Consider the following 13,723-nt stretch of genomic DNA (forward strand, 5'->3'; position numbering starts at 1 on the left):
GATGTTGTCAGGGTGAAGTCAAATGTGGATAAACTCATTACCCTATAATAAGTGGCGCTAGGGTGAGGCCTCAGTAGAGAATCTTGACCTTGTCCCAAAGCGGATAGTGCCTGGTCTCATCTGCGTGTTCATTAATGCCTCAAGTCAGAGTCTCTGAAAACCGTATTCCCGTTTAATGCGCCTTAATACGTTAAATTCATGCATACATCTTCCCGTTCCGCCAATGTATACTTCGCTGCACCCGCAAGAAACCGTATAAAATACTTACTCTCGCTTCCTTGGGTTACTTAAGCACCCTTAGATCGCACAAAGTGGTGTCATGTCGAATATGAAAACAGCCCGGGCGTACGCATCGTTTAAATAAAAAATAGGCATTACCCCTCAATTACTTAAAAGACCCCTGGATAAAGCATAAATTTTAAGCGCTGATTTTTTTTCAATTCAATTCAATTCTTTATAATCTACTTGAGGATTATTCTCTCTCTCTCTCTCTCTGTAAAATCACCTCTCTCGTGCATTCAACAGGCTCGAAATTCACCTTCACATCTCTACCATTGCGCATGAGCACATATCAACTTTCTTGCCCTAGCAGTATGCAGGTTATTTGTCACTTGAACCTTGTTCAGTAGTGGCCTTACCTCCAACTTGTCTCTTGTAGCTTAGTGGTAGAGCATCCGGACTAGCAGCCTGAAAGTCATAGCTTCAAACTCCTATTGAGCGCCTGTATGTGTCACTGATTGAAATCATCTTTCTAAAAAAACTATTTTTCAGAGAATTACCATGATTGTCTGAGTGATGTAAAAGCTGCCACAGCACTACAGCCGTCTTATTTCAAGGCGATTATCAGAGGTGAAAATGAATCTCAGAAGAAAACCTGATTTTTTTCCTCCATTTAATCATTTCAAATGAGTCGACTTTTTTCACTAGGGGCAAAGACCTGTTTAAAGTTGAAGCAGCTTGAGGAAACCATCAACTGGTGTGAAAAAGGACTAGCCGTATCCTTTCTTTACCCTGTTCACCGACCCTTTTTTTTCTCTATTGAGATGTTCATGTGCGCGAACGAAAATAAGAACTGCAAGGGATTTATTAAGCCGCAACGCACTGGATAAATACTCAAACAAACAAAAAACGTGTGTGTACAGCTACGGCTTTTCGTAGAAGAGTAAATACAAATTCCTGACCGGACAAAATATTACCTCCTTTACTTTTACAAGGTCAATGTCTATTTTTTTGTCAACTATTCAAAAATGTAGCTGTTACTACTTTTGCTACTGTCATAACTACTGCTATTACAAACAACTACATAAGTTTTAGGTTAAGAAAGCACATTATTTTCTACACCTTTACTCTTGTAAGATTGACAAGGACAACCAGGATCTGTTGGAGATAAAGAGTTGTTCTGTCATAGAACGCGAAAAGATTTTAACTCAGGAAGGCGATAAAGCAGCAAAAGAGGAGGGCGATTCACGAACAAACCAAAAATCTCTTGATTGTACATGTAAGTAAACTCCAAACAAAAAGCGTAGTTATAACCAGAACCTTTACTTCAAATGGATCTACAGTTTGTCAGGCATCGAATGTTAAGTTTTCTTCTCTGGCTTGACTCATTCAGATACTGGCAGAACTCAAAACTCTGTTTGCATTTTTTTTTTTTTCAGCAATAGCAGAAACTCACAAAAATGCCGGCAATGATGCATTTCGTAAAGATGATTTTGTCAAGGCTATCAACTTGTATTCAGAGGGAATTAAAGTAAAATGCAACGATGCCGATCTGAATGCCAAATTGTACGACAACAGGGCATCAGCCCACTATCACTTGGGTAAAGTATCATTCATATTAACTTTACGCACTGTCGACATTGTACTTTATTTCGTACCCAACATTCCATTGTCTATTCTGCATCCCGGCCCTTTTACGTGAAGACATTTCTGGAATCTCAATACAACTGTTTCTATTGACCCCATTGACGTTATCACAGATGAAATCCTATATGGATGACCGTTTTATAGCCTAAGAAAGTAGCAGTGGGGGAAGGGCGATGGGGTCTCGATAGAGAATCTTAACCTTGTCTCAAAGCGGATAGTGCCTGGCCTCATCTGCGTTTTCATTAATAGCTCAAGTCTGGAGTCTGAAAACCGTATGTCCGTTTTATGTGGTGTAATTGACCACTCCAGAAAATACCATAACATGCCATAATACGCTTTATTAGTCACTCCAAAATTTTGCATAAGCATTGTCTTTAGTTTCTCTTGGGAGTTAAAATGGCCCTAAGAGAAACTGAAAACAATGCTTCTGCAAAATTTTGGAGTGACCAACAAAGAGTATGATGGTATGTTATGGTATTTTCTGGAGTGGTCAATAGGTTCAATTTATGAATACATCTTCCCGTTCCGCCAATGACTTCGCTGCACTCGCAAGGAATCTTTTTTTTTGTTTGTTTGTTTTTTTTGTTATTGCCACAACAAGTATTGACATACATTGTAGTATATACATATAGTAAAATAAAATCACACAAAAAGACATACAAGATATTTGATGTCAGGTCAAGGGATTCTACATTTTACAAAGCATTTGTCGTGAATGCTAACGCAGAAACTTCACGATTTCACGGTTTCAAGGGTTTATTCCAAATAGGAAAAGTTCACTGCCAAAGCTACACACGAAATCTAAACCCAACTGACTAAAAAATTAAGATAACATGCTTAAAAACAAAGTATTGAAATTGATCCCTTAATGGTATACATTCCGATCACTACCACGATAATTAAGTGTCCATCTTAATTGTCACGCAATGTTATAATCTCACACACACCCCCCCCTGTTCATTTCCGAAAGAAATGAACAAGGAAAGGTGACTAAATCATGTCCGGTTAATAATCTATGAGTAATAAACGTCATAATAAGTTCCTAAGATAGCTCCTCGTCGTCTGCTTGGTCCTGGATTCTGACCTTGGCTGCAACTGCGGCATCCCTCGTCGGCCTGAACACTGGTGCTTTAGGATCCAGGTTTCTGATAGGCGCGCCTGCAGTCATGTCACATGACAGCTCAAGAGGGTACAAATGTTGAATAGGCCTCTCAAGGTAGGACTTTCCAGCTCGCAACTTCGCACCCCTGACGACACCGTCTCTGCCAGTGATCAGCTCAGCGACGATTCCTAGCTTCCAGTGCCCGCGGTTCTTCTCTTCACCCTTGATTATAACGACGTCTCCCCTTGATAGAGATAGTTGCCTTTGCTTGTTGTGTTGAGGTTGTGTCTTTCACGAAGGCTTCTTCGGTACTCAGTAGACCACCTCCCCCATTCCACATCCTTGCACTTTGCTAGATACCTCGCTCGCTTTGGAAGATCAGGGTTCTCTTGATTGTGGTCTTCAGGAACAAAAACTGACAGACAAAAACTGCAGCATGTTTTGGGTTAGCACGGGCAGCCGTACATCTTCTTCCACGTACCTGAGAGGTCGGTTATTCAGTGCTACTTCCACGTCCAGCAAGACATCTTGCAGTTCGCTCCAGGTGAGAGTTCCATTTCCAACGCTTTTGTTGAAGGCTTGCTTGACAAGGCCAATCATTCTCTCGAACTGCCCACCCCACCATGGTGCTTTGGTGAGGTTGAACTGCCACTTGATGTTCAGCTGGGCAAGGAAATCGTGCAGTCGTTCATCTTGTATCACATTTCGCAGCCACTTTGCTGCACCCACAAACGTTCGATCGTTATCCGAGTAAATCTTCTCTGGGCGGCCTTTCCTTGCGATGAATAGCTTCAAGGTACTGATAAACTCTTTTGTCTCCATGATTTTCGTCAGTTCGAGGTACAAGGCACGGCTCAGGCTGCAAACTTACAGGACTATGTAGGCTTTTCCCTCTCTGTTTCTGCTAACACGGTACTTTACTGGACCTGCATAGTCAACCCCGACGACCTGAGAGGGCGTAGTTTCCACAGTACGATCCTGAGGCAGGTTTCCTGGAGGGAGGTTGGAGTATGCAACAGCATGAAACCTCTTGCATGCCTAGCAGCGCTTAATTAGGCGTTTGACGAGCTGGCGAAATCTGGGGGCCCAATGTGTCTCTCGCACTTTGGCCATGGTTAAGCTCACTCCCCCATGTAGAGTGGCTTCACGGGCGTGCTGCACGAACTTCTCAGTGTACATCTCACTGTCAGGTAGGTAGACTGGGTAATCACCTTGGATCCTTCCGCGACATTTCAAAGCACCATCATGATTCATCTGCAGGTTAAGTTTCAGCTTATCGTCTTCGAACTGTTCCAATCCGGCACACTTCTTTTGGGTTTTCTTCTCCCAGAGAAGCTTCTGGTAGTTTATCTCCTCTGTGGTGAGAGCGCCTGTCTTCCTCTGGTGCTCGGAGTTCCTTGTGTTGTTGATGAACCTTTGGACCCACGCTCCTACTCTCAAACAGTGCCAAAGGCAACTCATCAAACACATCCGATTCTGTTCCATCCACAGCTAAGGCGAACACCTGCTTGGTTTCTTTCGCTTCTGCCTCAGACTCTGGGGTTGCAGTTGTTACAATATCTGGGGCCAGCTAGCTGGATCCTTCAGCCAATTTGGTCCTCTCTCTTTGTTAACTGGCCCGCCTCGACTCCCCAGATCTGCAGGATTCTCTTGTGTCGGTACGTGTCTCCAAATGACGGACTCCTTTTCTTTTATCTTGCGGACACGGTTTTCATCAAATTGCTTGTATTCGCTGGCGCCTCTAATCCAATGAAGGGCAACAGTGCTGTCAAGCCGAACATTTAGTGACTTTACGGGGTACCCGGTCAGAGCATCGTGGACGTTGGTCAGCAAATTGACTGCCATGTGGCCTGCAACCAATTCCAGGCGGGGAATGGTGACTCCCTGCTTAGCGAGGCGTGTTTTGGCAGCTACCAATCCTTGGTTCCCCCCTGACGTTTGTTCGACTACTGCATAGACAGCTGCGGCGACCGCTTGAGCGCTAGCGTCTCCAAAGGCGTGAAGTGCAATTGCTTGAATAGGTTGGCTGGAACTAGGGCTCTAGGTACTTCAGTTTTAACAGGTAGTTTCATTTCCCACTTCTGCCTTCGCTTCAAAAGTTCTTGGGGCAGCTCTGCATCCCAGGCCATCTTCTTTTGACAGGCATCACGGTACAGCATTTTTCCTTCTAAAGGCAAAGGCGAGACTAGGCCGAGGGGGCCATACACCATTGCGATTTTGCCCAGCACTCCTCTCTTTGTAGCGGCTACAATTTCTTGGGGGAAGGTAACTGCAATTATGTCAGAGTCTTTGTTCCACCTCAATCCAAGGAGTCCACACTCCCCCGGCTTCACTCCTAGCTGTTCCTTTGCGTAGGTGACCACTCCTTCATTGTCGTGTGCGCCGAAGGCTTCTAACTCTCCGACGTTAGAGTTCCATTTATGAAGATTAAACGAGGCTTTTCCGAAGATCTCTGTGGAGGTAGCTTTAATTTTCCACGCCTTTTCAACAGTTTGGTCTCCCATCAGCAAGTCATCCACATACAGACCCCGCTCAATCTCTGGTACAGCATCAGGGTAATCAGGTCGACAAATGTTTAGGTGATGCTGAATGACTCCTCCGAGGAGAAAAGGTGATGGACCCAGACCAAACAGAGCTCGTGTGAATCGCAGGGTACGTACTTGCTCGGGATACTCTCTGGTGATCCAGTGAAAACGCAGCGCGTCTCGGTCTTCTGCGTGGATACGCACTTGTAGGAACGCCTTTTGTATGTCTCCTGCAATAGCCACTTCATTGAAACGTCCGCGCACTAGCACTTTCCATAACTGATTTTGCAGCGGGGGTCCCTATTCCAGACAGTCATTTAAGGAGGGAGCTGCATCATAGGCTCTGGCGGAGGCGTCATAGACAATTCGCATTTTCGTCGTCTCTGAACTCTCTCTGATAACAGCTTTGTGAGGAATGTAGAATTCTTTCACGTGGGCGGGCTCTTCGGCTTCTTCAACAACGCCTTCTTCTAGTTGCTGCTGTATTATGGCATCATAATCTTTCAATTTGCCGTTCCGTTTTAGGCGCTGTCTTATTATTAGGCAAGGGGGGATGACCACCTTTCCAAGGGAGCGCAGTTTCGTACCATCTCTCTGGACTGCATTTAAGCTGTTCAAGGAACTCCTGGTGCACAACGTCCTGATCTCCGATAGGCGTGTCTTGCAATTCCAATACGTCCATACGGCACAGTTTTTCGTAGTCTCCAATTGAGGTCTGTGTCAAGAACATGTTTTGAGAGCAACTTCAGCACCTGATGACATTATCGTCCACCCGAACCTGGTCTGCTCAGCAATAGGCTTGCCCTCGGCTCATGCTCGCTGATAACCGGCCATCTTGATCTTCGTGTACTCATTTGCCCCCAGTATCACATGGATGGGAAGGAGTTCCTTTGTGTCGGTTTCTTCCATTCGGACACCTTTAAGATGTGGATATCGCCCCAGCATCTCAGGATAGTTAGGATTCTCTAGGGTTAGCAGCTCGCGCTGTTCGATTTTCGTCACGCAGACTGGTAGCACGCACTTCTCTAGTGTATCGCATATCTTCACATCGTAGGTCTCGACGCGCTTCGTGACCAATCCTATGATTGTTTTAATACCACGTGTCAGGGTGCGAGAAGGCTTTACTTTCAGGAGATTCACCAAGAAGGCTGATATGTACGATCGAGTGGCCCCAGTGTCAAGTAACGCACGGCATTTCACTCCATTGACCTTGATTATAACTACTCGGTGGCAGACTTTCTCCCTGTGTGCGGCGGTCATTGCAGCTCCTTCGTTTGCAGGTTGAGTAGGCTGATGGCAGATAGATGTGTGATGCCTCTGCTTACAGCGAGCGCAGTTTCCTCGGCTTCGACAGCGAGCTGCTCGATGAGGCCAGTGCAATTAAAACAAAGCCTTTTCTCTTGTAGAAACTTCTTCCTATCGGGGGCGCTTGAGATAACTGTACAATCACTAGGCTTGTGTGAAGTGTTATTGCAGAAAACACACCCCCGTGGTGCATTCGGGTCTTGGTCTTCTACGTAAAAACTTCTGTCACGGGATTTCGCGATTTCACGCGGGTGAATCTCCTTCCACTCGCGAAGGGCGTTGATAAGCTGAGTGAAATCCCACGTTTTCCAGTCCGGTTTCCCTTGAACTAGTTCCGCTTTGATTCCCGGCAGCTTGTTCAGGACTCCTCGAACCAATGCCTTGCAATCCGACGTTTTTCCTAGGGTTTCAAGCGACTGAACATTGTACAGGAGTGTCTCGAAGAAATCGTGAATCTTCGCGGGATGTGTTCCGGAAATAACAGGGAGTCCTTGGATGTTTTCCACATAGGCACTAATAGTCTCGCTTGTCTGGCAGCAATTTGTTTGAAGAATATTTTTTGCACGCTCGTAGCCTTCTGATGTAAAAGGTAGGCCATCGATCCCCTTTCTCACTCGCGGCTCCACTAACTCCGTGAGATAGGCGAATTTCGTGACCGCAGGCAGACCCGTCTTGTCAATCTCCGCCTCAAATTTATTCCAAAATGCCAGCCAGTTCTCAAGGGCTCCATTGTACTTTGTGATGACAAGCTTCGGAAGTTTGACATTCTGTTTACTCGGAGAGGCAACCTTTTCCTTTTCGAACTCTGCCTTCTGCTCCAGTCGCTGTCTTTCGAACTTTAATGGTTCTTCACGCTGGCGGGCCAACAGGGTCTCCTTTGTTTCTCTTTCTTCATTCTCCGCATCAGCCACCATTCGTTTCACACGTTCTTCGAGTAAGGTGATCTCCGTATCTGCGGCGTCGATTTTCAATTCGAATTCTTTCCCCCATTCTTTAACTTTGTCTAAGGCCTCCCCACCTTCAAGCTTGGCTTGGTCGATCTCTCTCTTTATTTCTTCCGCGCCGATAACTATGCTCTGTAAAGCTTCTTTATGTCGACGAATTTTCCCGGTGATCCCGGTACTAATAATACCCTCTGTCTTCTCGTGGGTGAGCTGCAAAAGCTGTAGTTTTGCTTTCAGTTTTCCGATAAGCGTCTCCATTATTCTCACGGTCCCGTCGGAGGTGCCACTTTTGTCGTGAATGCTAACGCAGAAACTTCACGATTTCACAGTTTCAAGGGTTTATTCCAAATAGGAAAAGTTCACTGCCAAAGGTACACACGAAATCTAAACCCAACTGACTAAAAAATTAAGATAACATGCTTAAAGGGGAACTCCAGGATAAAAACGAACTTATTTAGAATAGTAGTCCTATATTTAAACTTTCAGTTTTTAATAAACTTTCTTACCGTACTACTACCGCTAAGTAAATCTTTTACGTAAAAGCTGGCCGAAAAGCCGTCGTAGTATTCTACCATCTTGGAAAGAATACGAGCCGCGTTACAATGGTCAGCAGTGCGTTGTGACGTAAGAACGTTAATGGTTCGCGGTTGGTTGGCGGAGGGTTCGCGGGAGATTCGCACATGAGAACTACGAGGGTAGAACTTCTTTCTATTTCGTTCCTTTGTATTGTGTCCGTGGCCTCCAGTTCAACCTTTTTTGACGGTTTGTAAGCAAAGCAGAAAATGGTCAGCTGCGTTGTGCCTGACTACCACAATTACTCAGAAAAGACGGGAGAAGCCGTGAGTTACCACAAGTTCCCGCAAGACAATAGAACGAAGGCATGGCTCGACCGAGTAAGGCGTGTAGATATGCCACCCCTGGAAAACAACTATGTTTGCAGCGAACACTTCTTGCCCAGCTGTTTTCGGATGGATTTCCCTGCTGAACTAATGGGCGAAAAGGTTCGAAAAAAATTAAGGGATGACGCTATACCGTCTCTGTTTAAATATGGTCCGGAACCCAAAAAAGCGCGAGACTGTAATTTCACTTTCATTATTTCGACATTACGATAAAAACAGACAATTGAACATTCCAAAAATATTTGTAGAAAATACTGTTAAGTATTGAACTTTATTCCATCAGGCTGTGAAAGAACTTTTAGCTGCTGACTCCCAGACTGTGACGATGAGTCAAGCTCTTCTTCAGAGGATGTCTTGGAAGACTCTTCAGATCAAGACCAGTTTGATAATAATGAAGAAACAGGCTCCTCAGAACCAAGAGTGCATGACATTGGCATTCAGTGTTGCTGTCAGCCTGTTACCTTAAGAAGTTTAGCAGTTCAAACTGAGGATTCCAAACTAAAAAAGAACAAAGCTAATGTTACCCCCACCCCTATACAAAACGAGCCCTACATGTATGTCCCACCATATGTAGATGCTGTACAATGGAAGGTTTTGAAGGATCACACTTATTCTTTACGAGCATGTCCCAGTTCAGTGTTTCCTACTTATGATGATAACTTTTTTAGCACCATCCCTTTCACTCCATTGCACAAAGAAGACCCAAGGCTTGAAAATGATGATGACAACATTGATGGTCATGTGAATTACACAGATGATGAAGTTGATGATGAAGACCTAGATCCCCACTGGAAATTCCCCCCTAAAGGAAAACACTATGGCAATGCTGATGAAGATGATGATGATGACGATGAAAAATCAGAAGATGAGTTCCCAGAAAAACCCGGCAATGAAAAAAATTTGTAGTCTTTAATTCAAATCTAAATAATTTATTTAAAAGATGCCACGAATGCGGTGATGTTGTCATTGAACAGAAGAGGAAAACTGTTGGGAAAAGGTTATCTGTACAGCGTGTGTGCCAGAGTGGGTGTAAAATGACATGGGAGTCACAACCTGTGGTAAAAAGGAAACCTCTAGGAAATTTATTACTGGCAGCATCCATTCTTTTTACAGGTAACTTTGCTGCCATAAGTCGTCTGGCATCATGTTTTAACCTGCAATTTTTCAGCGAAAGTGTCTTTTATGACATCCAGCGTAAATACCTGTTCCCTGTGATGAATGAGGCATGGGAAGTAGAGAGTCAACTGCAGGTAGATAGACTGACTTCCAAGGAAGTTGTAAATCTCGATGGTGATGGCAGGTGTGACAGCCCTGGCCACTGTGCCAAATATGGCACCTACACTTTAATGGATGAGGACTCTGGAGATGTGGTTGCATTCAATGTTGTCCAGGTCTCAGAAGTCAGCTCATCAAATGCCATGGAGAAAGAGGGGTTTTCTCGCTGCCTTCAAGACTTGGAGGAAAAGGGGATCATGATTAACAGGATTGCTACAGACCGCCATGCTTCCATTAGCAGCAGCATGAAGAAGGACTTCCCACACATCAACCCCCAGTATGATGTTTGGCATCTCTCCAAGTGGGTGGTCAAAAAACTTACAAATAAAGCCAAACAAAAGGGTTGTGAGGAACTGGCCCCATGGATACAATCCATTTCCAATCACCTTTGGTGGTGTGCGGCAACTGCGATGGGAATGTGCAGCTTCTGCGTGAAAAGTGGAAGTCTCTTTTAGATCATGTAGCCAACAAGCACAAGTGGTCAGGCAACACGCTCTTCCATCAGTGTTGCCACCGATGTATCTCTTCCTCTGAAGCTAAGCAAATTTGTTGGCTTAAGCCAGGCTCACAAGCTCACATACCTTTAGAGGAAGTGGTACTAAATAAAAAGCTTCTTTAAGATCTGGCTTAACTAACTGACTTCTGTCACACTGGTAAAATTGAGGTGTACCATTCAATGATGCTGAAGTATGCCTCCAAACGCGAGCATTATTCTTACCAGGGCATGGTAGCTAGGACCTAGCTAGCCGCTCTAGACAACAATGCTAACACTGGCCGTCAAGCTGTGATAAAGTCAGGTGAACGTGCAGGTGAGGCACGATACAAGCTTTGCTTCCCAAAAGCAAATAAAAGATGGGTTGTCAAACCAATTAATGAGAAGAAATCATATCAGTTCTTGTCAGACCTACTTTCAGAGGTGCTCAGTCGTGTTGAGCAGGGGAATGCAGCCGCACAGCCACTTCATCCACACCTACCAAGTAACATTGCCTCAGAACCACCTCCTAGTAAATCAGGTGCAATACGCCAACATCGGTCAAGATTTAATAGATGACTTAACAATAGTGAGCCTTTGACACATTTCCTGGAGGTTTCCTACTTGTAACAGTCAATCACAGTAACACTGAAATTTTTTCCAAACTTGACAATAAGAAACTCAAATACCCCCATGTCTTTTTACTCCAATTACGTGTAAAAAACTGAAACCCACATGACAAGAACAGTTCATCACTTGTGAGGTTTTTTGACTGCAAATAATGAGGAATAGACTTTTTTAGCTAGTATGTTTTGTTTTCCTTATTCACACCATGTTTTTTATGTTCTCAAGGAGATTTGCATTTTCATAACCTATGTAGACATATGTACATGGATGCATGTGTATAGGACTTTTCAACATATCATAGTGTAAAATGAAAATACATAACCTAAAGGCTTAAAAACTCAGCTGACAAAATGTAAGCAAATTATTTTTAGTACCCTCTTTATAACTGTATATTATGCATCATAAGTGGCTTACAGTTTCTCATTTACACTGGCAGCCTGATGTCAGTTATAAGTCATGCCACTCGTCTGCATATTTAAACCCTGTAAAGACAAACTCCTCCTCAGGCCCAGGTGGAGGATAGAAGTGCCTGATACACATTACAGCACATGAAGGAAGCACAACCCTAATTTCCTCGCCCAGGATTCCCTAGCATTATCGGGCCAATTGTCTGTATGCTATGTGCCTGTAGAGTTTGTCTTCAAAACCATCAAAAGATTCTTTGTATTGTTGCTTATTTTGATACCATGCAGTCTGCAGGACCTATCTATTTATACACACTGGATGGAACCCTGGATGCTGCGTGATGCATGTTGGCTCTTCCTCACATTCACCACTAGTAACTTCTTCATTAAGCTTATTTTTAACCTGCTCTATTTCTTGGCAGCATATGCATGCCTCCACTCTCCCCATAATCTGGCAATTATCACATGAGCACCTAAATCATAAATGGGAAACAAAAACTGAATTGTTGTACTTTTAACATGAGGTACAGGTTAAGAAGCCGAATAAACACCAGCAATTGAGACAACAGTTTAAGGTTTCGTAAGATTTAGATGTTACTAACTTTTTTTGTGATATTATATGTAGAAAAAATATGTTGAAGTAAAATATTAATTTTGTTTGAGTTTAAGAAAACTGTTTATACAAGCCAGTAAAGAAAATGAGGACACTGGCAAATTTAGATAGTTAAACATGAAATTCTCTCCTGAAATAGGTTAGGCGGGACCATCGGCCGCCTGTTGACTTGAAGAACCGATGTGTAGTGAAGATCAACATTTACAAAAATACAATTCTTTTTGTTTGCACCCGTGCTAGTGTTAGCTTATATAAAAGAAGGCGAAGAGCCAAGAAAATTGTTCAAAATCCTTCCCTTCTACTTGAAAAGTCCAGCTTCGGGAGGAGGAGGGAATTTATGCTAGGTCTTTAACAGCTTTCACGTTCACAGCACCTAATTCGCAAGACATATTGAAAACTACGAACACTAAGCGATTTGTCGGCCGCTCGATAATGTTTACGTACTCAAGGCTCTCAAAACGAAAAAAACAAAAACGAAACAATTACGAACACGACATCTGGGCCAAACAACAGTTTATTTCGCACATCGGTAAAAGAATTACAATGAAGCAAACAGCACAACACATACCAGTCGGAATTTTCCAGTCTTGGATTCAATTCTTCGCTGCCTTCCATGGACTCGTCGCCAGAAAGACTTTCAGCGTTGATATCCCTCTCATCCGTGTTTACCCGCGGTTCAAACTGATACGGCTGGGTAGAAAACGTTTGAGCTCCTTGTTCTTCGTCGGAGAACTCGGATTCTGACCCAGAATTCGACATTATAAGAGTGATAAAGGTAAGAAAAACTCCCAAAGCAGACGATGCAAAATGTTGTACACAACTAGAAGCCGCGTAAATATCGGATTACGCTTGACATTCTGACGTCATAAATGAAAACGCTGACCCATTTCTGAGCAGGCGAACAATTTTCAAGATGGCCGAATGCCATTTGCATTTTTGACTCCGCTTTAGGGTGAAATAGCTTCGTTCTAACGAACAATCACTTAACTTAGTAATCAAAAATTGAAACAACAAATGTAGGCAAATCATTAAGAAGAAGGTCATTTTTCTCCGGGAGTTCCCCTTTAAAAACAAGGTATTGAAATTGATCCCTTAATGATATACATTCCGATCACTACCGCGATAATTAAGTGTCCATCTTAATTGTCACGCAATGTTATGATCTCACACACATTTGAAAAACGTGGAGATCTTTCGAGTATGCAACTAATTTGTATGACTAAACAAAGAAAGCAAATATTGCCACCAAAAACAGAAAGGTACGAGGCTAAAATAAACAAATAAATCAAGCAAAAAGTACATACATATAGTAAAATACAATCACACAAAAAGTCATACAAGATATTTGATTTAAAGTCAAGGGATTCTACGTTTTACGCTTCTTATATATTGTTAATGCAATAGATTTTGTGAGAGGGTATTTTTAAAGCGAGACCATTTCCGTACAAAGACGTTTGAGTCGTTATTGTGGAATGCAATCTGCTTTTCAATTTCGGTCGAGTTCATAAGTACCTGTATATACACATGCAGCTTAGGAAGCTTGTTCTCAAGTCTGCAGGTGTATATGTAATGTCTAGCTATAAGGAGTAGGTGATGAAAGAGAAGGTCTTTTTACGTCGTCAATGAGACCGAAACAGAGAGACAATGAGGGAATGACGTTTTCTAAATCTTTGAAATTTTGAGAGATCCAC

General features: G+C 43.3%; 2 protein-coding genes and 2 pseudogenes across 2 annotated transcripts in view; 2 read left to right on the forward strand and 2 right to left on the reverse strand.

Annotated features, from left to right (window-relative positions):
* Window positions 1-1,921, forward strand: part of LOC140926136 (stress-induced-phosphoprotein 1-like) — a 73,133-nt gene extending 71,212 nt beyond the window's left edge. The window contains exons 6-9 of the mRNA XM_073375928.1: window positions 772-849; window positions 928-995; window positions 1,357-1,498; window positions 1,659-1,921. Coding sequence (XP_073232029.1) covers window positions 772-849; window positions 928-995; window positions 1,357-1,498; window positions 1,659-1,921 — 551 coding nt within the window. The remainder of the gene's footprint in view (window positions 1-771; window positions 850-927; window positions 996-1,356; window positions 1,499-1,658) is intronic.
* Window positions 1,922-2,871: 950 nt separating this feature from the next.
* LOC140926137 (uncharacterized) lies at window positions 2,872-6,753 on the reverse strand (annotated as a pseudogene).
* On the reverse strand, window positions 6,750-8,087 carry LOC140926138 (uncharacterized). Its single transcript, XM_073375929.1, has one exon. The coding sequence runs from the start codon at window positions 7,998-8,000 to the stop codon at window positions 6,750-6,752; it is 1,251 nt and encodes a 416-aa protein (XP_073232030.1). The 5' UTR covers window positions 8,001-8,087.
* A 535-nt stretch (window positions 8,088-8,622) lies between these two features.
* On the forward strand, window positions 8,623-10,967 carry LOC140926139 (uncharacterized; annotated as a pseudogene).
* Window positions 10,968-13,723: the final 2,756 nt, after the last annotated feature.

The sequence above is a fragment of the Porites lutea genome, chromosome 2 (genome assembly GCF_958299795.1).
Source record: "Porites lutea chromosome 2, jaPorLute2.1, whole genome shotgun sequence".
Lineage (NCBI taxonomy): Eukaryota > Metazoa > Cnidaria > Anthozoa > Scleractinia > Poritidae > Porites > Porites lutea.

What these genes read in the sequence shown, in the direction of transcription:
- LOC140926138 (XM_073375929.1), bottom strand. Translation starts at nt 8,000, where the DNA reads ATGGAGACGCTTATCGGAAAACTGAAAGCAAAACTACAGCTTTTGCAG.